Source organism: Abrus precatorius, unplaced genomic scaffold (assembly GCF_003935025.1).
Source record: "Abrus precatorius isolate BTA unplaced genomic scaffold, Abrus_2018 Scaffold8, whole genome shotgun sequence".
NCBI classification, from domain to species: domain Eukaryota; kingdom Viridiplantae; phylum Streptophyta; class Magnoliopsida; order Fabales; family Fabaceae; genus Abrus; species Abrus precatorius.
Genome location: NW_020874428.1, coordinates 18,764,865 through 18,790,049, shown reverse-complemented (window position 1 = coordinate 18,790,049; position 25,185 = coordinate 18,764,865). Strand labels below are relative to the sequence as shown.

The following is a 25,185-nucleotide window of genomic DNA, read 5'->3' as shown; positions in this document are numbered from 1 at the left end:
ATCTTTTAAATCATTTTTGAGATCATCATCATTTGATAAATTAATATCTCTAATAGAGTAACTTAAAAATATAATTAACAAAACTTTATAACATCAATTAATTACATAATTGTAAAATGAATTAATTAAATTTTATAAATTATTTACTTGTTAAATCAATTACATTTGCTTTAAGTCTATCAATCAAATTAATATTAACATATAGCTCAATCATTTCCATTAATAGTTGTTACTCAAAAGTATTTATAATACATTTAACATCTTCATCATTACATATTTGAAAATAACTATATTTTTTTTATGATATATAAAAAATCTATCAGTCATACTTAAAATAATTTTATTTTTCCTAGTTTCAATTTTTAAAAAAGACACAATTAATGTTTAAGCTAAATCATGGGAAATGTTACCAATAGCAAATGCCTTAGCCATTGGCTCTCACGTATTTGAAGAAATTATATCCCAATATGAGGCAAACACAAGTGACGGATTTTGAAACAACTTAAAAAAATTTCTTAAACAAAATTTCATCCGTACATCATGCATCCCAGATATTAAGGCCTATTACTTTATTCCTTCTCCTTCTAATTACAATTAATGTTTAAGCTAAATCATGGGAAATGTTACCAATAGCAAATGCCTTAGCCATTGGCTCTCACATGTTTGAAGAAATTATATCCCAATATGAGGCAAACACAAGTGATGGATTTTGAAACAACTTAAAAAAATTTCTTAAACAAAATTTCATCCGTACATCATGCATCCCAGATATTAAGGCCTATTACTTTATTCCTTCTCCTTCTAATTACAATTTGAGTATGAAAAATCTTTATTTTTTTTACCATCAAATTTAATTACACAAATTAAAAAATATTGTTTACGGTGAAAAATGACAGTTATGTAAACAATAATCCAAGAACAATCTAGGGACTGGATTAGGTCCTCTTTGGGTTCTTTTAAGTGTGTTATTAACGTGATGCTCAAATTAACGACGTAAAAAGAGTATTAAGCAATAATAGAGAATAGTAAACGTGCAGAATTGAATCAAACGTGAAAATTTTTACAGAAAAGTGTGAAATAGGACACAAATTGCAAAAAAAGGAACGAAAGCAAACAAAGAAGTTAGAAATAAACTGCAGAAAGAGAAATGTGCATGAATGTAAAGGTGCGTGAATGTAAACGTACAACTCCTCACAATATCGAACAACGGCCACCGCAAGTCTCCTTGTAGCTGGTGTCTGCCGCAGTGCAAGATTTCAGCGTGCAGAGAATTTTAGGTGTGGTGTCAGGATGCAAAAAGTCGTCATTTGTAAAATGGTGCTTTGGAATATTTATAGGTAGGAAGATCACCACCGTTCTCCTCCTTTTGCGGGCACTTCTTAGTAACTATCTTCAACTGTTGATACCCATTATCCACGATTGCTTGTGATCGTGCGGTTGGTTGAGACTTCTTTCATAATTGCTATTGCTCACGATCTCCTTTGCGTAGTGGTGAATGTTGATGACTGCTGGTAACCGCTTTTGGATTTTGCAATGACTTGACCTATCAAGACTTTTGTTTTTTTTTTTTTTTTTATCTTTTGAGTATTTCTGGTAGAATTCTAAGAGGCTCATTTAGTGTTATGACCTTAAAATAATTTCTCCTTAACTTCTCTTTTTGACTAATTCTGGAATTTTGAGAACTTGTCTTGGTCTTGTGAACTTAGAATATTTTCTTTGCTCATTTCTGTTTTTCGAGCAATTCTGGAGGGACTCTGGAGCTCAACCAGGTTTGTGGACTTAGAATATTTTCTGACTACTTCCTGTTTTTCGAGCATTTCTGGAGGGAATTTGGAGCTCAACCAGGTTTATGGACTTGGAATATTTTTTAATCACTTCCTATTTTTCGAGCAGTTTTGGGTGTCAGGGACTTGAAAACTCTTCAAAACTCCTTGAAAAGTCATCAGTTTTGTGGACTTAGAATGTTTTCTTGTCAGTCTTGTTTTTCAAGCAGTTTTAGATGTCAGTGACTTGGAAATTCCTCAAAACTCCTCGAAAAAACTTTCAATTTTGTGGACTTAGAATATTTTCTTGTCTTTCAAGCAGTTTAGAGAAAAATCTACAATGTGACAAAAATCTCCTAAAATAACTCGAAATGTTTCCCTTTTAATAAAAACTAAAGGTCTTGGATAATCTTCCACGATTCTCTTATGTTCAGGCCTATTTTTTGGCTCCTTCTTGACCTTCAAAATTTTGTCGAAATGTAACTTCCTTTAACATAATTTTTAACTTAAAAAATTTTTCTTACCCCAAATAAATATAAAGAATCATGAATAGAAAAACAAAAGGAGAAAGAAAATCGTACTTTTGCAACTCTGGCCTTCTAACCATACAGTAAACAATGCCCTGTGATTTGTACTTTGTCCAGCAAGGAAGAACTTTATTTGTACACAAATCCATTAATTGCAGCAATTTCAACATTAACTAAAAAAATAATAAGATCCTATAAAGTACAAGATGATATGATTAATGATAATAGTGATTTTACTATAACATCATTAACTTGAAGATAAGTAGGAATATAAATTTGAGCAAAAAAAAGCATAAAGATTTCAAAGATTGGAGTTAATTTATTGAAATTTGTTTGTTTTAGATTTTAATAAAAATAATTTTGAAATAAAATGTTTAAACAAATTGCTCAAAATTTTAGTATGATATTTTAAAAGTAATTTGAAAGATATCTTTTCTAAGTTTTATGAGTCTTATATTAAATTGATTTTGATGAAAGTAAATTTGACTAAAATATATATTCAAATAAATTAAAATAACACTTTTGTAAGAATGTGTATTTTTTTATTAAAAAATAAAATTAATTTTTTAACTTTTAAACAAACAAGTCTTGATTCTACCTGATTTAAAAGTAAAAAACTTTTATTTTCTTTAAAAATCAATTCTGCTATAAAGATAGATATCCAAGCACCCGAAGTTAGTGTGCAATCCAATTCTATCGAAAGAAATTATGAATTTTTATTATATATATTATATTTAAATTATTTATATTTTATCCATAATTATTAACTTTCTTATTTATGATAATTTTTTTTATTAAAGTATGTCTTTATTTATTGAATTTTGTTTATAAAATTATATAATAATTAAAAATTATACAATAATTAAAATGAATATCTAAGTATAAAATATTAGAATAAAAATAATGAATTAAATAAAAAAGGCTCCATTAAAATATGATTGATTATTAATAAAAAATTATTTTTACTATCAAAATTTTTATTTGAAAAATAGTTTTTGTTCTCTTGAATTATTGGAAGGAAACTTTTAAAGATATAATTTTTTATTTTTTAAATTTTTTTATAAATTAAGGATTTTGTAAAACAAAATGTAAGATGATATTCACGTAATAAGTTTTTAAATTTTATAAAAATGATACTTGTTGAAATAATTTTGTAGTTTGTTTGTATTTTTTTAATATGTAAATAATTTTTTTAATGAAATAAAAATGATGTATTTATTCTTAGATTAATTTGTTATTCATTTAAACTTAGTTTTCACATGTAAATCTAAATAATTAATTAAAATTAGATTGACAATATTTAAATAAAATATATAAATTTAAATAAAACACATATTTTAAAATATTCATCAACTTAGAAATATAAAAAAATAGTATTACATTATTATCATATTTTCTTTTTATAATAAAGCATTATCTGTTATACCAAAAATACCCTCTTATATTATATAAAGAAAATTGTTAAAAATATCTTAAGACACTGGTTAAAGAATAAACAATATAATATTTATTAAAAATAAAATTATACTTAATTCTATAATTTTTTTAATTGGTTTTAACACAAATTACAAAAAAATTAATTAATTATTAATTCATTAACTAGTACCATAATTGCATTAGTAAGCCTAATCCATTCTATTTTATTCATTATCCAAATAATGGAATTTTTTTTTTCTGTACATTGAAACAAAGAAATGAAATCTTCACTTTATTATGTTCTATTTTACTATATTTTATTTTAATCTATTCCATTTTGTTACCTTACGTTAATCCAAACATATTCTTGGACTATGTTTAGATTGGTAGCAGAAGATGGAATATAGTATTTTAAATGGTTTTGTTGTTTAAATTGATCAAATATTAATGAAATAGAATAGTATTTAATGGGATAAATTTCATGACTTTCCATTCAAAACTCTCAATTTTGTTGCCTCATGATTTGGAGGATATATGATAGAATCTTAATAGATTTTATTTTTATAATTATTAAATTATCAATATATCTTTAACCCATATTTATAAAATTCTAATATCACTTTTTTACTTATTTATGTTATAAAATGACATAAAAATAAAAATATTATAATTTATTTCACTTCATTAAATAATGAAGTAAAAAAATTATTTAATATTTACCTATTATTTTCTACTTCATTTCATTTTAATCTATTCCATTTTCCTTCATCATCATTTTCCCTCAATACAATCCAAATGGATCTCTAAAATACCTCTCCTTTTCATGGGCCTTGATAATTTCAAACCAAAATTTTAAAATATTGCATAAGTAGCAACACCCAAGCCATATACTTAGAATAATTAGTCATCAATTATTGATCAGAAAAATAACAAAAATATGTTCTAACAAATCTATAATTTATTATCAACCATTTTAGCCGTGGTGTGTACAAAGAATAAATCTTGACTAATGAATATAAAAGAATAATAGGAAGATCTGTGAAGAGAGGAGGGAATGCTGCTGCAAATTGGCACTGAGCCTCTGCATTTATATTCGAAACATGACCACTTATATAATTGATTATGATAACTGTTGAGTATAAAATAGTAGTGCTATTAATTTATGTAAAAATGAAAAAAATAAAATGTTTCAAAAATCATGTTGAAGCGTTGACTTGTCCTCTAAACTCATTTCTTCTTTTAGATATCTCTTTGAATTCTTTCAATGAAATCCATCATGGTCTTCTGGCTCTTATCGTCTGAAAAGGAAAAGAGAAACTACTCATGTCAATGACTCAAATATAACACTATTTGTCAGAGCAAATGAATCAAATATGAATTAAATAGAGTTGCTTGATACCGCACCTAATCTTGGTATTGTGTGTCCTTTGGGGTGATGAATCACCACGGGATCAACACAGGACTTTAGTAGTTCATTCCCATACTCCTTTAAAAAATCTGTCTCCCCTGCAGTAGGCATTTCAAGTAAATATTTTCAGGAAAAAATGTAACCAAACACAGCAATTAATTGTCAACCCATGTACAGTGTGACACGAATGCATGAACCTTTATATACAACATTTGGAATCACTAAGATTACATTAATTTTCAGCAGCATACAACGGGTTTCGACTTTTGATCATAATAACTTGGAAGAGCTGAAACATTTATTTTATATATACTGACTCTACATGATCATAATAACTAGTAAAAATAAATTAAAATACACATTTGAAGTATATTTAATAATTTAAAATTAATTTTAATCAACTTTAATATAAACTATGTTTAACATTTTTAGTTGATCATAAAACAGTCTTAAGGAACAATATCTGAAAGGCTAGAAAGCAGCCCAATTCCAACAGTCACCCATTGATGGGGTGGGCGCCAAGTTATGGGCTTCCAGTCCCAACAGAGAGAATTTTTTTAATTCTGTAGTAATTGAAGAATTCAAATGGGTAACGTAATCATTCATGTTGCCAAAAAATAGAGGGTAACCAGTCAAATATGAGCGGCTGGAATATGGCTTTATCAAAAAAGTAACAATGACAAGAAAGAAGAATAAAATAAAAGGAGGCAATGAAGCTACCTAGAAAGTGAAGGGAGGGGCACCCAATGGGGGAAGAATATGCTTTCTCTGCCAGAGAAGGTGACCTAAACATGGCCCCTCCTACTATTATCAAAAATTTCACTTTGGGAACCTTCTTGAGAGCCACGCCCTGCACATAAATTGGCCATTTTAATTAATTCCAATTAACTCCAAACTATAACAATTTAGCATGTAATTTAAATCTTTTCATATTACTTGTTAATATGATTACATCATAAAATGAAAAATAAAAACATCAAAATAATTATATATATATATATATATATATATATATATATATATACACACACACACTATAAAATACAATTTATTTATATCTTTATAATATAAGTATATAAATTTATCGTTGAGTCAAATATGGAAACTAGAATTCAAAATCAACATAAGTTTCCTGTTTTGCACATACCTTCTCCTGAAGACCTGGCAGCGCAGCTGATAATATCGCCCCCTATTTTGTCAAATTAAAACGCCTAGTTATATTCAAATCCTTGGCCAGTATGAAATGTCAAACATACATCGAGTATGTATTAATTCTTAATTTTTATAGAAAGAAAATAGTTTTTGACCTTATTCATTTATCATTACATTGAAGTTCATAGTATGGGGGAAGAATGATTGTTGTAATGCATCCATCCCAAAGAAAAACAAGCAATTAATAGTCAGGTAGACTGTTTAATCTGTAACATTTTAATTTTCCAGACAAATCGTCACCCTAATTTTAAAAAATATTTAAATATCTTTATCACTGATATAAATAATAAAAAGTATTTTTAAATAAAAATTATTTAATCACAGAATGGAAATAGACACATTCATTAAGAGATTACCTGTGAGAAACCAAGAAGACCATCAAAAGGTCCGTGTTTGATCATGCAATCCTCAACATATTGAAGGCACTCATCAAAGTTGGTATACTCTGTAAACTCCTGTTTCACCATAAAAACTTTAGATGGTTGTAAATAAAATAATGATCGAAGGAAACATGTCAATGCCTAATTAAATTATAAACTTATATCGACCAAAATCTAATTAAATTAAAAATAATAATAATTTAAAATTTAGGTCTTATATTTTATCAAATAACTTTGGATAAATTCAGGCACATGCAGTTAAACTAACCAATTTTATCACTCCGATGGTTGATTAGAAAATAAATAATTACGACGGTTATTAATTTTAAATTATTATTATTATTAGTTAATCAACTACTATAAATACACTTCGTCTTTTGAAATGCAATCCTTAGCTTAGATGATCTGAATCCAATTCACACATACAAATATGTTTCTACTAATCATTAGAGAGAAGTAGAAAGGAAACCTTGTTGAACTGGAACCACTCGTAGTAAGGAGGATCAAAAATGCCTTCAACATCAGATTTGCCTTGGCAAGGAAAAGGAGCATCGACGAAGACAAGATCAAAGTTCTTAAGCACTGATTGAGGCCATTTGTGTATCTGTGTTTTCAGAATTTCTCCGCTTGTTCGGAACCCATGAAGGCATAGGATTCTTGGTTTCCTCACCCTGTTCTCGCCTTCGCTTCCCATCTTTTGTGTTATGAAAAACAAAACAGAGTCGAGGGTGCGAAACGGCGTCAAGAATCAATAACTTGTTTTGTTAGTATTGTACTTCGTGGTGCCTCTCATACCAATTTAAAGGAGGGAGAACCTCTTTTTTATATTTCCTTTTTAGTGTGTGTCTTCAATTGAATTCAACAACGTGTGGACCTCTCTCTTTCCATTCTCATATTCCATTTTGTTGGCTCTGCCACTGTTTCGTTAATTGGTTTTGTTGCTTCTACACCCTCGTTTTAGGTCGGTTAAAAATTAATTGTGATCCACAAAATCAATTACATTTTTTTTAAAATCACATAACACTGTTGTCCCCTAATTTCCATCAATATTTACTGTCTATAATAAGAAAATTAAATTATATTTATTGTTTAAATTGTCATATTTCGTTTTCTTTTATACTGTTGTATTAAATTAGATTGGTTTATAAATGCTCCTACTACACGCTAATTGAGGCTGCTTTGTAATTTTTTATGGTGACTAAAATTAATTTTAAAACATAAAGGGCTTTTAGTTTGGGTAAACAAAACAATTTTAAGCCAAAAATTTGTAAAGATATATTTCCATTTATAGTTTTAAAGTTATTTTATTTTATTAAAATAAATTAAGTTTTGATCTTATTTTTCAAATATTAATTTTAAAAATAATTTTAAAAAAAATTAAACTTTTAACTTTTTTGTATAAAATTAAATTTTCTAATGAAAGCTAAAAGAAATTGACTATAAGACAAAAAGGCTTGACTACACGTCTACACGTGAGAAACTAAGTAATGTGTGACGTTGGCCTATACGACGTTTTGAAGAATATGAAAAAAACTGCTCTGAATCTGATGGTAGGTGTGAGACCACACTGCACGAGAGGCGTGGCTTCTTTATTCACGTTCATTATGTTACTAGGACGCCAATTCCCTGCATTTTCGGAAAAAGAATAAAATCGATAATTATTACTGTATTCTTAAACTTAAGAATTTATTAAATATTCTCTCTATAAATATATTTATGTTTTCTTAAATATATTATTAATTTTACCATTAAAATTAATGATTATAATTATTTCACATATAAAATAATATATAATACTCTTTTATTTTTTAGAGCATCGTAAACTTTATCAAAATAATTTTAATAGAATAATTTTTATTAATTTTAAATAGATAAAATAATACATTTTAATTTATCTTTGAAAATAATTTTAATAATCAGATAAAAATATTTTTATGTGCAAACAGATAATAATTATTATTATTTTAATATAAAAATATTTAAAATAAACCTTAGGAATTAATATTAATATTTTAAAAAAACCATATGCAGATCAACACTTCCAAGTTCTAATTTTAATAAATATATAAAAATAAAAAATTAAATTAAAAGTTAATATATATCCTGTTATTTTACTTCTTAAATAATTAAAAATTAATATTATGTGATACTGTATACAAATAAAATTTATTTTTATTTTATTTTATTTTCAATATATAAATATATAAATAGACCTTAAAAACATATTATAAACATAAAGTTAAATAATTAATATTTCTCAATTATGTCATTTTCGTAGCGTGTGGGATTTCACTCCGGAGTCGTCGAGGTTCTCACGAGATATGGATACCCTCTATATAAATATTAATTTAACGGAAAACGTGCAAAACTTAAGAGCCTTTACAGTTTACAGTCCTTTAATCTGAAATTAGATTTATTAAAAATAACTATTTATATTAATTCTTAAATTAATTATATATTTCTTTTAGATATATTAATTTTTATTTTTATATAAGTAAGTATTTTTTAATTAATATATAAAATTATAAATCATTAATCTGGATATTTAATAATACAATTTTTGAAATATAATATAGATTAATAATATATAATTTTTATTAATCCTAATAATTATTTATTTATTTTTTTGTAAAAATAATAAGAAATAATATTGATTATTAATATAAAAATATTGAGATTTTAAGAAGATATAATCCTTTTAAAATTTTGAGAGAATGAAATATTTAAGGAGTTATTTAGGAAGAGTGATTTTAAAGAAAAGGGGAGAAGAAAGCCAGTTTTGTATTTTAAATAAATATATTTAAAATAATATTTTTTATAATAAAATATATAAATTAATATAAATAATCAAGTTAATTTTTAGATAAGAAACAACACTAAATTGGTCGAGAATTTTTTTTATAATTATGATTTGAGCAATTTTAGTTTTAGCAAATAAAAGCATATTACCAGCAAAAAGTAGATGAGAAATAGTTAAATTATTTTTATAATTTTAATTAGTTGTTACTAATTATTTCTCACAAAATCTTTTATAGCAAGAGTTAACATCTTTATACATAGAAAAGAAAATAAATAGAGAGAGTGGATCACCTTGGTAGAGGTTATGATTTAGAGAAAATGAAGGAAGTTTATTTCCATTTCATAAAATGCTACACCCTTACTAAGATGTTTTAGTAAGTTGGAGTTAAGCATTTCTGCATGGACATAAAAATGCCTTTATGTTGCATGTGACCATGTCACACTCTTGGAATGTGTATCTAGTAATTTTGCTTGCTGAATGCTTTTCTACTTGTTGCCCCTTCGTCTTTTCTTTCCCATAACTAATAATATGAGGATCACTCCCTTTATCTTTTATTATTATTATTATTATTGGATTTGAAAATTTTAACTTGTGAGTCCTCATTCTTTTGAGAGACAACATTAGAAGGCTTCAAAATAGTATTTTCTTTTTTCTATGCAAGCTCCTTGTGGCATTTCCTACCTTTCTTAGGTCCAATCGTTTTCAAGTTAGACTTTTTTCACCTGATAGCTATAAGTCACTCTCCATGTACCTCATCATCATCCTTATTTTTCACATATGTTATAATAGCATGATTGTCTTCCTCCATAATTTACTCATTATCATTATTATCCTCATTGTTTGCAACCTTTCTAGTTTGTGTTTGCCCCTTATTGTACCATTCTATTAATCATCTCATCTACTACCTCTGGTGGGACAATGGAGGCAATGCAACCCCTTGCATAGTGGCCATAATTCCTGCACTAAGAACAAATCACCTAAAGCCCTTCATATTCTACCTTATACTAGTGACTTTTCTAATCAAACTTTACCCACCACCGATTGGGTTAAATCCAACTCCATACAAACCCTAGCAAACCTTCCACATTCAACATATTCTTGTTAACATGAACAAGTGTGCCCACAGCAAAAGTCATTACCTGAATAAAGCTTTCATAATAAAAAACCAAATTTAGACCCAAAAAAGAATTTATGCCAACTTACGAGTGACTTTGGTAGACGAGGAAATGAACTCTAAGGACCAATTCATGGTAGAGAGGTATTGATCAAATATCATCTAAGACCCCCTATTGATCAACATCTCACTATTAGCATAATGGTTGAATTTGAGCATATAAAATTCATTGGTCACATCTATAATGTCAAAGTCTCTAATAAGTTTCAACAATCGTTTCAAATGGTCCTTCATTACATTGGACTCCTTAGTTTTTCCTAGCAACTTAATTACCAAAGCATCCTCTCATGACTGGCATAGTTCATGAAACACTTCATAATCAACTTAGACCTTTGACTTTAGTCTATTACCTCTTCTAGTTCCACATGGACAAGCTTTTACTCCATTAAATCTATCTTTGGTCATGGCATGGGTGGGGCTTTGGCTCCCATGACCTTGCCTCTAAACAATATCTTTGGAGGTTCCATCGTAGAACCTTTATTTGGTGGTTTCTTTAGTGGTATTTTGGTAGTAAAAACAATGTCTTCCATTGTTAAGGTGGTTTAGTTTTGTTTGAGAGACTTGATCCCACCTTGATAAATGTTCCTTTTGTTATTTTAGGGTCTTCTAAACCTTGATGTTGGTGAAACCCTAAACAAAATCACTTAAAATTTTAAATTCTCTTCCAACCTGATCGTCGTTCTCTTTCACCAACACCATGTCGAGATTCACCTTGTTGGAAACAACTCTCTACATGTGACTGTGTCTTACCATTTGCTAAGTTCCGTCAACACTCTCTCACTTTTTGCATGCCGCCTATTGTGAATACACATTTTTTGTTTTACTTTGTTTTTTTTCTTTTTCTTCTTATTTTAATTAAATGTAATAAAAATGGGAAACCCATAGAATAAAGAACATGCAAGCTGATTCCGCCGCCTACAAACATACATTCAGATTCGAAATTGCAAAGAAATAGAATGGAGCATTTTAGGCAAGGAAGAAGAGATGCTATTCAGGAAGAGAAAATCGCATATGACAAAACATAAAGGAAGAAAATGAAAAAGAAACAAGAGGAGAACTGAGAGTATTCAAAAAATAGAGCAAAGAATGGGGAGAAAGAAAAGAAACAAAAAGGAAGAACGGGAGATTAAGAAATGGAGCAAAGATTGAAAAGAAAAGATTGAAACTACAGAAGAAGAATTAAGAAGGAAACCAGAGGATTGAAGAACACAAAAGAGACGAAGTTTGAAAAGGAAGAAACATTAGAAAATCCACATCACAGAGCAAATCCCAGTAATTTTTTCTCAGTAAGTGTTCTATAGATTCATCAAATCAAACTGTGTTTATAGTTATCCGCTTGCTATCTCTGCAATCACACATTCAAGCACATACTATGAATGCAACTTACAAGTAACAAAACTACAATATTAGTCACTAACCTCCTTGTTTGTTGCCTTTGCCACCATGTTTCCATGATCTTTCAGATTTATTGTCTAGATTGAACTTCCACAAGCCTCAAATCACTGTCATTAATTACATCCTACCACCACATTCTTTCTTTCTCTCATTCCTTATCTCTATTTTTTCCTATCTCTCTTCCTTTAACTTTGAACCATTATTCCCATATCAAAACTGCTACTACGAATCTTTATGCTGATGTTGTATTCATGAACTTGTGGCTTTTGATCTTTCATTCATAAGCACAAATTTTTATCTCCTGAGTTTGGATTGTTGAAACCCTAAATCCCCTTTCCCTTACACCATGTTTTGTTGTTAGTAATGAAAAAGGAAGAGTCTTGATGGTGAGTGCCAATTGCTACGAATATATGTATATCAGGAACAAATTTGAACTGTAAACTTATGTATATTAGGAATAAATCTGGACAGTAAACTTAAAATAAAAATTACAAAAAACTTGAAAATATAGTGTGAATCTAGTACTCCTTATACGTGCATTATTTTTTTATATAGATGCAAATTTCTTTTTATACGAAGTTGCGAGACAAATTTACATAAATTTAAAATAATACATACTTTTTTAGTCTAATTTTTAGTATTTTATTCCTTTGAGTTATTATTATTATTATTATTATTATTTTTAAATTAAATTGTTTTTTATTATCATAAGTAATAGCATCAATAATGATATTGAAGTGAATATAATTAATTTTGAGATCACAATTTTATATTAAATTCTATGCTATTTCATTATTTCTATCTTAGCTATTTAGTTATCTTGTCTATTTTATTAGTATTATTATCATTATAACTGTTTCATTTAATATTAGTTAGACTCATATTTTATGTCATGATTAGCAAATTATATTTTATTTAAAATTATATAATATATAATAAATAAATAAGTAAATGAAATATTTACATTAGCTTATAATATGACATATAGCTTCTTTATTCCCGTGCTTTATAAATTGATGAGACCTGTGTATACCTACATTATCATAGGTCTTATTTTAAATAAATTTGTCATATCCTAAATTTAATTAATGAGGTAACTACTATATTAACTAACTAAATATATAATTAAATATTTTTTTCATTAATTAGTTATATTAAATCAAATTTATTTATTAATGTAACAAGTTAATAATGTCATTGTGCATCAACTCTACCTTTGCGCATTATAAATCATTAAGACTTATGTATACTTAAGTTATCTTAAGTAGCACCTAATATATAGATATTTTCTAAAAATTAAAACATATTCTATTCATTAGATACCCACTTTATTAACCAAAATATATTATTATAAATATAGATTTATTTTATTTTATATTAAATAAATTTATTTTTAAATTATTAAATAATAATTCACTAACTCATTAACTAAATTAGAGTCATATAAATGCAGCAGTTTATAATGTTATTGTGTAATAATTTTACCTTTATGTGTTATAAATTGCCAAGACATATGTATACCTACGTTATCTTATGTCGTATGCACTATTAATGTATCTAAAAAAATATTACTTCTAAAATTAATAAATTTATTTAATTTTATATATATCTAAAAATCTTCCTCATTCATATTATCAAATAATATAAAAATTTATTCTGAAAATGAAACAACATGCATCTCTCTTTAATTGTATAATTTGTACCAATTGAAGTATATTTTTCTTTTATTCATCTCATCTTATTAGTTAATCAAAATATGTCATATTTTTATAAAATTAAAATTGATTTATTTGATTAACGTAATGATCTATGATGTTAATGTGTAGCATCTCTAACTTTATGCATTATAAATCGTTAAAGTTAACGTGTACTTACGTTACCGTTAACTTCATGTAATATAAATTTGTTAAGTTAAATAATATTTTACTAATCATTTTACCTTTCTAAACTATATTCTTTCAAATATTTTTATTTTAATCAGCAAAAGATTGATTTATTAATTAAGTTAATGACAATAATAATCTCATTGATATAGTAATTTATAAGTTGATTAATTTAAACATTTTCTTTTCAAAATTTTTGCTCTTAATCAATAAATAATTAAGAAATTAATTTATTAACTAATTTAATTTAGCAATATGTAACGTCATTGTGTAGTGTCTCTATCTTTATATGTTTTAAATCGTTGAGACTTTTGTATGCCAACGTTATTTCGATCTCACGTAACACAAACTTGTTAAAAATATATTTTAACTTTCCTTAATTAAACGTCTATCTTTACTAATCAATTTAAATATATTAATCTGTTCTCTTTAAATATTTTTCATTAAATACAATTTTAAATCATATTTCTAACTTTAATAAATTAAATAACCAAACACTCGATTATTTAAATATACTTTTCTATTTTATTATATAATGTTTTACGACATAGATGTGCAATTTACATTGTCTTTGATTGATGAATAAGTCATGAGATATTTATGTATAGCTTAAGCTGTCTTAAATTTCTTCAAATATCAAAATTTTTGAATTAAATTATATATTAAAAATACTTTTTATAAATTAAAATATTTAGTCTTAATTACCACACTTTGTACAACGATTTACAATATAGATATATGATTTTCTTTCGCCTTTCTATTGTTTGTCATAGGGTAAAATATGTAGCTGCGCTATCTTGTCGCCTCAAAGATATAAACAATTTTTATTTCATTTTTTAAGAAAATATGATCAATTTCAAAACAAGTTATTTTGAAATCTTATAAATTTCTAATTAATAAAATAATTCTATAATTTTTTTTATATAGAACTACATAAGGACCGGTGGCATAGTGCAGTCCTTATCGATGTGGTGTTCAGTCACAATCTACAGAATAAGAAGATTCTCCTTTTCTTATGGATTTCTCAAGCTAGGACCAATGCTTACTATCAAGCTTCTTTCGTCGGGCGATAGGGAGGACGGATCTTGTTTGGTTGAGTTCCCCATTGTACTCAGGATACGTAGGAGCGAGAATTAGATCCATTAAGTGAAAATAGTTTTAATTTTTTTCTTTTTTCTGAGATATGACTTAATATTTTAATAAATAAATTTTATTTCTTTAAAATAAAAATAACATTTATTTTTATGGGTTAAATAAATACTTTTTAAAATTATAATAAATTTACACAATTAATTTAAGGTAAACGTTATTTAAACAGACGTTGTAAGGTGCTAACACTTTCTCTACACGTAAATGACTCTCAAATTCATTTTTGGTTTCAAAGATCAAAATTTTAAGTTTCTCGAAAGTTTTCTTTGATAAACTTTGGTTGCGACTCTACTGATTTTTCTTAAAAACGTTTTTACCGTGCTGTTGCGACCGTCTGGGTGTAACACCCATTATTTCACTTTGGATTTGGCTCGTTGCAAGCAAGTATTGCAAATAAGTCAACAATTTTTTGGAAGACTAATAATAGAAAGAAAATTAACCTGGTGAACTGTATTGAGCAAATCACTCACCTATAGGATGCTTATCCAATCATATCATCCTCATTGATCCGATTGATCTGCTAGGACAATATTGCTGTCATCACGAATAGCAAATTGTTAGGATATATTTGCTGTAATTGTTTATATTAGGTAGTTGCTGCTATAATTGTATATTGCCTTATATTAGGTAGTTGCTATTTTTAGACAGGTCGATGGATGTATATATATGCAATGGTTATCAAATAACAGGGCAGACTGGGAAAAACAAGCATATACACACTATTTCTTTATGGTATTAGGCGGGTAATTCCCGGCTCTAAAAAACTTTGAGATTGAGAAAGAAATCTGCTACAAACGATGGCAGATGGAAATGAGATACCACAGACGGATGGTACCAAGAAGAGTTCGTCACCCTACGATTTAGATGCAAGTGATAACCCTAGAAGCATAATCACGCAAGTGCAACTGCGTGGTGAAAACTATGAAGAATGGGCACGTGCTTTGAAGATCTCATTGCGGGCTCGACGTAAATGGGGGTTCCTCGATAGGACTCTTGCAAAACCAGATGAAGGAGCGGGGGAGATTGAAGATTAGTGGACAGTGCAATCCATGCTTGTCTCTTGGATTATGAATACCATTGAGCCAACCTTGTGATCCACTATTACGTATGCAGAGAACGTAAAGGATCTCTGGGACGATATCAAGGAGCGATTTTTCATAATAAATGGACCACAAATTCAGTAATTAAAGGCTGAGTTGGCAGAGTGCAAGCAACAAGGAACCACCATGGTCACATACTATGGAAAGCTGAAGATCCTGTGGGATGAACTGGCAAACTACGAGCAAATTCCATATGTACCTGCAAGGGATGCAAATGCGGGATTGGGCTGAAGTTGGAAAAGAGGAAAGAAGAAGGAAAAGTTCATCAGTTCCTTATGGTATTGGATGAAATAGCGTACGGAATTGTACGATCAGATATCTTAGCCACTGATCCATTACCCACTCTTAACAAAGTGTATGCCACCTTGGTGCAGGAAGAAAGGGTAAAACTAATCATAAGAGCAAAAGAAGAAAGAGGAGAGGTGATGGGGCTGTCGACACAAGCAACATACAAAAACAAGGGCAGAGTTGAGGCAAAGCAACTCGTGTGTTCCCACTGTGGTAGGATTGGTCATGACGTTAAGGGATGTTTTCAACTTGTAGGATACCCGGAATGGTGGGGTGATCGACCTCTGAATGAAAAGATCAGTGGTAGAAACACTTAGAAACAACATAGCCGTGGGAAACCTAGAACAAATACAGTATGCATCACAATCGAAGCATGCAATGATAAAAGAGAGGAACAACCTAGTGTGTTCACATGGCTCAGCGATGAACAATGGAAAACCTTAATTCATATGATCAATGGAAACAAAGGAAATGAAGCAGAAAAAATGACAGGTAATGGATATTGTGGTATATGGATTATTGATAGTGGAGCCACTAATCACATGACAGGGAATTAAAAAAATTTGAGAAATCAACATAGTATGAAAGGTTGTACGGTGGGACTACCAAATGAGGAACAAGTCTTTGCTGATAAAGAAGGAACGACATTGCTTGAAGGGGGTCTCAAACTACATAATGTGTTATATGTTCCGAAATTACAGTGCAATTTAATTTCAGTATCACAATTGACTGATGATGAAAATTGCATGATATTGTTTACTAATAAACTTTGTGCAATGCAAGACCTCACTTCAAGGATGCTGATTGGAGCGGGTGAGCGGAAAGATGGGCTTTATTATTTTTGAAAGACTCGATCATCAACAGCATGTCAAATTAGTGTGGAAAATCAACTTGATCTATGGCATAAACGAATGGGACACCCCTCTTACAAAGTAATCCAAATGTTGCCTGGTATACAAAATAATTATAAAGCTGAGAATAAATTGTGTGAAGTGTGTGAGAGGTCAAAACAAACAAGAGAAACATTTCTTTTGAGCAATAATCATGCAACATCTATATTTGATTTAATACATTGTGATTTGTGGGGACCTTATAGAACTCTCTCCTCTTGTGGAGCTTCATATTTTTTAACAATAGTGGATAATTTTTTTCGGTCAGTATGAATATATTTGTTGCATGAAAAGAAAGAAGTTTTCCAAAATCTCATTAATTTCTTTACTCTTGTTGAACTACAATTTAACACAACTATTAAAAAGGTGCGCAGTGACAATGGAGCAGATTTCCTATGTATGACGCCCTACTTCATGAAGCATGGTATAATACACCAAACATCATGTGTTGGGACACCTCAACAAAATGGAAGGGTAGAAAGAAAACACAGACACATCCTTAATGTAGCAAGAGCACTGCGATTTCAAGGAGGTTTGCCAATCCAATTTTGGGGGGAATGCATTCTAGCTGTCGAACATCTGATCAATTTAACACCATCAGTTATTCTTCAAGGCAAAACACCATATGAACTGGTGTATGGAATGACACCTAATTATGATCACCTAAAGGTTTTTGGATCCTTTTGTTATGCACAAAATCAGCTCACAAAAGGAGACAAATTTGAGAGTAGAAGTAGAAAATGTATTTTTGTAGGGTACCCTTTTGGAAAGAAAGGATGGAAACTATATGATCTTGAAAATGATAGTTTTTTTATCTCCCGTGATGTTAGGTTCATGCAAAGTGAATTTCCCTTTATCTCTTCACCCCTTTCATCGAACTCTGTCCCATCTATACCACTGAAGAGGCTTTCTTTGAAGATGATCTAATCACTAATACTTAGGCCGGCCGCGTGTCTTATGACCCTCTCACATCACTCGATAGGGGGGACCTTCACCAACCCAAGGCAAGATAACCTTGCATGAAGGTGATGCCTTGATGACCTATCCAGATATAGAAACTCTCTCATCTCCAGCTAGTCTTGATGATAGTTCCATCTCCAACACCAATAATGAACAACCTGAGACTCATCTAGGCAGAGGACACCAAGTGAAGCAGCCCTTTATGCGCCTCCGAGAATATGTAATCAATGCAATCAAAGAGAAAAGTCCATCGCACCGCTCCCCTTCTCCACAACAATCCTCAGGTATGTCCTACGCATTAGCTAACTATGTTGCCTATGATAATTTCTCTTCACAACATTGAGCTTTCCTTGCAGCCCTAGAAACAGAGCAAGAACCATTGCATTTTAAACATGTTGTCCGAGATTCTCGCTGGCATGGGATGTCACAACTCTACCTCCCAGAAAGAAGGCCCTCGGTTACAAGTGGGTCTATCGAATAAAATATAACTCCAACGGCAACATTGAATGCTTCAAGGCTCGTTTGGTTGTGCTCGAAAACCATCAAGTTGAGGGGATGGATTTCACTGAAACCTTTGCACCTGTTGTTAAAATGGTTACCATCTGCACTATGTTGGCAGTTGCTGCTGCTAAGGACTGGGACCTTTATCAAATGGACGTACATAACACGTTCTTGCATGGTGACCTTGCAGAAGAAGTATACATGAAACTACCACCTGGGTTCCTCGTACAAGACCAAGGCATGGTGTGCAAGCTTCGCAAATCACTCTATGGTTTGCGCCAAGCTCTACGTTGCTGGTTTGCCAAGCTTTCCAATGCTCTTCTACGGTATGGATTTCACCAATCTTCCTCCGACCATTCCCTGTTTGTGCTTCGTAATCAAAACACGCAGTTTGTTGTTCTAATTTACGTGAATGATCTTGTTATTGCCGGAAATAATCCTGCTGCCACTCAAACGGTTCAAAGATTACCTTCACACGTGTTTTCATATGAAAGACTTGGGAAAGCTTAAATATTTTTTGGGAGTAAAAGTTGCTCGATCTCCGACTGGCCTCTTCCTAAATCAACGGAAATACACCTTGGACATCATCACCGAAACTGGGCTCCTTGGATCACGGCCAGCCTCAACGCCCCTTGAAGAAAATCATCGACTTGCTTTGGCAGAAGGAACAATCCTCGCTGATCCCAATCAGTATCACTGACTTATTGGCAGGCTGATATATTTGTGCTTTACTCGTCCAGAACTATCATATAGTGTGCATATTCTCTCACAGTTTATGCAGAAATGCAGGGAAGAACACTGGCGAGCTGCTCTAAGAGTTGTCCACTATCTCAAAGCTCAACCTGGTCAAGGGATTTTACTGAAACGAGATCTTACTCTTAGTAGCTGGTGTGACTCTGATTGGGCAAGCTGCCCATTAACTCGCAGATCCATCACGGGTTGGATTATTCATCTTGGAAGTTCTCCGGTTTCATGGAAGACAAAGAAGCAACACACGGTGTCTCGCTCCTCAGCTGATGCTGAATATCGCTTCATGGCCAATACAACTTGTCAAATTCAATGGCTAAAGGCAATCCTCTCTAATCTCGAAATATCTATAACACAACCGATGCGCCTCTCATGTGATAGTCAGGCCGCACTACACATTGCAAAGAATCCAGTCTTCCACGAACGAAATAAACACATAGAAGTCGATTGCCATCTTGTTCGCGATGCAATTACTCAGAATCTAATTCTTCCTTCTTATGTCCCCACACACACTCAACTTGCAGATATTTTCACTAAATCCCTTGGACATCGACAATTTAACTGTCTGTTAACCAAGTTGGGTGTTCATAATTTTCACTCTCCAACTTGAGGGGGGTATTGAGCAAATCACTCACATATAGGATGCATATCCAATCATATCATCCTCATTGATCTGATTGATCTGTTAGGACAATACTGCTATCATCATGAATAGCAAATTGTTAGGACAGATTTGTTGTAATTGTTTATATTAGGTAGTTGCTGCTGTAATTGTATATTGCCTTATATTAGGTAGTTGGTATTTTTAGACAGGTCGATGGATGTATATATATGCAATGGTTATCAAATAATAGAGCAGACTAGGAAAAACAAGCATATACACACTATTTCTTTAAATTGGAACACAATTAGTCATACAACCCAAGATGGTGGTCTTGGTATAAGAACAACTAAGAAAGCTAATGTAGCTTTATTTGGTACAAGAGTTTGAGATATGATGAACAAAAAGATAAATTATGAGCCAATTGCTTGTAGAAAATATATGAAGAAAGATAATTTGTTTGATCATAATAAAGATGAAGAGTTTTACTTTTGGCAAGCAACCAAAAAGGTTAAAAATATTATAAGGTATAAGTTCACTCTTTGACCCAAGTTTCCTTGTAATATCATGATTGGTCGAAACTGGGCAAATTATGTGACCATACATCTTATGTCAACCATCAAGATACAGAGCTGCAAGTTAAGGATGTTTGGACCCATTTGATATAAATATCAATTACTTTCGTCATTCATCAATCTAACTTATCAATTAGTAGTTATGTAGAAGATAAGTTTATTTGGTCAAGCAATTTGGAGGGAAGTTATAAAGGTAAACATAATTTTAACTCACTCGTTGGTAAGATAACTTTGTACTAGTATATTAGTTAGAGGTGGATTTGGCGCCTTTTTTCTGCGAAAAAGATTAAATTTCTAGTTTAACTTATTTGTTTTGATGCCCTTCCCACACATTACTTAAGACATCATAAGAATTTAACACTTTGACGTAACTGCTTGAGATGTCACACTTACACTGAGGACATTCTCCATTGTGTCAGAGATTGTTCAACAGCTAAGGAAATCTGGGTTCTTGCAATTCTATGAAATGAATGATTTACAACTTCATTTGATGCCAACAACTAGATTATGACTCAACATAAAAGTAATTATACCTTATTTTTAGTTACACTATGGTGGATATAGAGGGTCGTAAATGTTTATTATTGGAAAAAAAAAATATCAATTTATAAAATTATGCTTGATATTTTAAATCTTACCAATCAACTTCATTTATGTGAACAAGTACTGCAATTTTAAACCCATTTGGAGCACTGGGTTTGTTGGAGAACTTATTAGAATTTTAAATTCATCTTTAATGTTGATGAGAATGCTTAAGGAAGCTTAGGAAGAGCTGATTTTGGTGCTCTTATTAGAAATAGAGATGGAAATTGACTTAGAGAAGCTTCTAAGTTCATTGACATTTCAACAATACTCATACTGCAATAGAGGTCATAAACCTTGTGATGGAAATTGTTCCACTTTTTCACAAGTATGCTAATCCAATTTAGGATATAAAAGATTGGTTAAGAAAAGACTAATAAACCACTATCACAGACCTTGCGTAAAGGCAACACATGTGCAGATTTTTTAGCTAAGCTTAAAGTTTCTTCATATTGTGATTTCAAATATTGGGTCTCACCTCTTATAAACTTGATATTACTTCTTCAAGCTGATGCTAAGGAAGTTTTATATTTGATATTGAAATTTTTTTTCTTTTTTTATTTACTTTTCTTTACCAAAAAAAAAATATTAACATAATGAACCTAAATATTGACACATATTAATATTGTTTTCATGTGTTATTTTTTTTTCTACATTAGTGAGAATATATAAAACTAATATTTTTTGAAAATATAAAAAGCAAAATTAAATGTTAATTTTTAAAAATAAAAAATATTTCATATTATTTATATATTAAGTACTATAATTTATATAAAAAAATTATATAAATCTTTAATTATTATATCACTTTACACACACATCAACATAAAATTGTGAACTTCATTGCAGCAAAATTATGTTTTATTGTTGAATAAAGTGGATGTTGTAGATTTTCTGGATTGAACAAGCACATTGCATATTCATATTCTCTCTCGTAATAGCAAAAAATATCGCAGTTCATATTTGTTTAAGCAAATCTTTAAAAAATAAAAAAAAATCATGTAAAATTCACCTATGATAGTCTATCGTTTGCCAAAAAATGAAGTTTATAGTAATCTTTGCAAGACCAGAACTTGAATGGATTGTTGTGGGTAAACAGAATATCCTTAAGGGTCTTGAGGTACTAATAAAGATTCATCTTGTGTCTACATAACTAGCTCGAATGTAAACTCAAAATACATGACTCAACGAAGAAGGAGTGTTCAACTTAATTAATATATATAAAAATAATTAAACAGAGGAAGCACTTGGCCAAGACTGTGGAACATAACTCCTCCATCACGTTTAGTACGATAATGGAGAATGCAATCAAAATAAAAAATAGAGGCACAAGGAGATTAGTGTTTTTTATTTGTGGTTGTCTCTATTCTGGTTACAGACTCATCATATTAGAATTTTCTACAAAATTCATAAGCTACAATCAATTATAGTTATTTTTATTTTGTTAAAAATGGACTAATATTGTGATCTATTTGACTATGCTTAAGCTTATTAATAATATGATCAATTACTAATGGGCTAACCTCTAGGTTCATGATAGAAAATGCCTAGGGTTAATAAATATGGTGGCTAAGTCCCCTTTGCTGTCACGAAAATGCATTCCATTGCTTTCTAGGTTTGCCTATTGAGAACTTAGGATTAGGAAAGTGTGATTAGGCAAAGAAAGATCTTGACTTTTCACTCGCGAAAGGATTCTTACTTCATTAGGTCATTTACTATATAATTCACAATGTCTACAACAAGTAAGTGACTTTACCACTACTTCACAATTGGTATTCTAAATTTTTATAATTAGATTCAACTTAATTATTCCTACACATCACCCATGAAGTCACGTCAAAATAAGTCATACCTGCATGACATGACTTACAGTTTAGCACAATTGTGTTCAGTATAAGCACACCATGTGTTAGACCTTAAGTTGTACATAAGTCGTCCTGAATTCGAGTGGTTTAGGTAAACACGATTGTGCTTATTGGTATATAAAAATTAAAGATTAGTTCAACTTCTGTTTACAAAAAGTTGAAAAGGATTACTACAGTTAAAATAAAAAGTGTGAATACATTTATAAAACGAGAAAATCTCAATCATTACAATAATAATAGACATATATTTAAGAAATTAAAAGAATTAATTATATTATAATATTTTGTTATTTAAATGAGATTTGTTTTATATTATAAATTATGTTTTACTTGCCATTATTATTTTGATTTACTTAAATTAGTGTTATGTATTTTAATTTGATTGAAAATCTTAAAATTGTTTTAGTTCTTTAATATAAGTTATTTAGTGTAATGCAGCTTCATCAAGTCTTTTGTACGAAGTATAAATTGATAACAACTAACCTACCAAATCTATTACTATAACTTTACTTTGAAATTGCTGATTTTTTACACTTATCACAAATTGGATCTTATGATTATAAGGTATTTATTAGTGCTTTAGTTGAGTGATGGTTCTTAGAAACATACACTTTTTGTTTTTATATAAGGAGTGCACAATTACACTTGAAGATGTTGCATTCTAATTAGGATTGTAAGTAGATGGCCAACTGCTAGTTGATGCACATATATGATTGGATAAAATTTTATGGTCGCGATATATTGACATTGTGAAAGAATATGCTTGAAATCGTCCTGCCACAAAGTATCATGAAATGAAATTGTATGAAACTTTTATGGTTTGGTACTCATGTCCAAAAAATGTTAAAAAAATGCTAATTTATAAACAATATTATGTTATACTTAAGTATATTGTAGGCAAGTAATTGGTAGATTTTTGTTTATAAACAAGTTTAATGCTATAATTTATCTTAAATAACTCTTACATTTGAATAATTTACACCAGAACGTTACTCTTAGTTAAAGATGATTTAAAATTTTAACATTTTTGTATTACTCGTTATATTATAGCTGCAAATACAATATTGTAAAATTCCTAAATAATTAATTATTAATTTTTTTAATTGCACGCTTGCGGCGATTTCATCTTTGTTATAAAATTAGTTTCTTAATATTTTTTTTATGGTGATAAACAAGGGTAACCATTTATCTATTGTTATTTTTGTATGTTTCATGTTGAGATATATGGAGATAATATTCACGCAAGGAAGGATGTTGAGAGTTTGAAATATAAAGAGATAATGTTTACGTAAGGAAGGATGTGGCACTTAACTGTAATTATCTTTTTTCTTTTTTTCTTTTTTTCATTTACTAAGCATGGATAAAATAAGTTACATAGTTAATTTGAGAAAAATATATGCAAAGTGAGACTTGAATTTTGTATTTTTTATTTTTTTACATGGCTAAAGTTGATTTCAGAAATTACTAGATTGTAGCCTATTCAATAAAAGGTTATGATGGATCAATGGAGTTAGAGGACTCTTTAGTCTTTTTCTTTCTCTTTTTTAAGAAAATATTTTTAACATGTTATGAACTCTGCTGCTTAGATAATAGTTGGCTTTCTGTGTTCCTATTTATGTATTTTCTATTTCGCCAGGATTAACCTCAGCTTAGTTGTCATGGATTTTCTAGCTTTAATTTGGTGTGAATTCTTATTACATGCAAATTATATAGATTGTTAATCTAATAGCTAGCTGCCTTTGAATTATAACTCCATTTTCATAAGGGAGAGACTAGATTTATTTTGAAATTGCATGTAGGCATAAGGTGATTTCAACCCTAATACTTTATGATAGTTTTGTTTTATGCTGATCAAGTAAGCTTCGATTTAATTGTTCTCTCTAATGTGCTTTCCCTACTAACTATATTATAAAACCATTGTTTCTATTAAATGTGATTTCTCAAGTAGATGGCATCAAGATCCTATGAA

The 25,185-nt window shown here is 29.6% G+C and overlaps 1 protein-coding gene across 1 annotated transcript; it reads right to left on the bottom strand.

Moving 5' to 3' along the window:
• Window positions 1-4,650: 4,650 nt before the first annotated feature.
• Window positions 4,651-7,477, bottom strand: LOC113847510 (esterase AGAP003155-like). The gene is made up of 6 exons (XM_027476664.1): window positions 7,176-7,477; window positions 6,683-6,781; window positions 6,262-6,303; window positions 5,835-5,964; window positions 5,111-5,212; window positions 4,651-5,004 (listed from the first exon to the last, which is right to left on the bottom strand). Exons 1-6 carry the CDS (start codon window positions 7,398-7,400, stop codon window positions 4,946-4,948), a joined length of 657 nt encoding a protein of 218 aa, XP_027332465.1. The 5' UTR covers window positions 7,401-7,477; the 3' UTR covers window positions 4,651-4,945.
• Window positions 7,478-25,185: the final 17,708 nt, after the last annotated feature.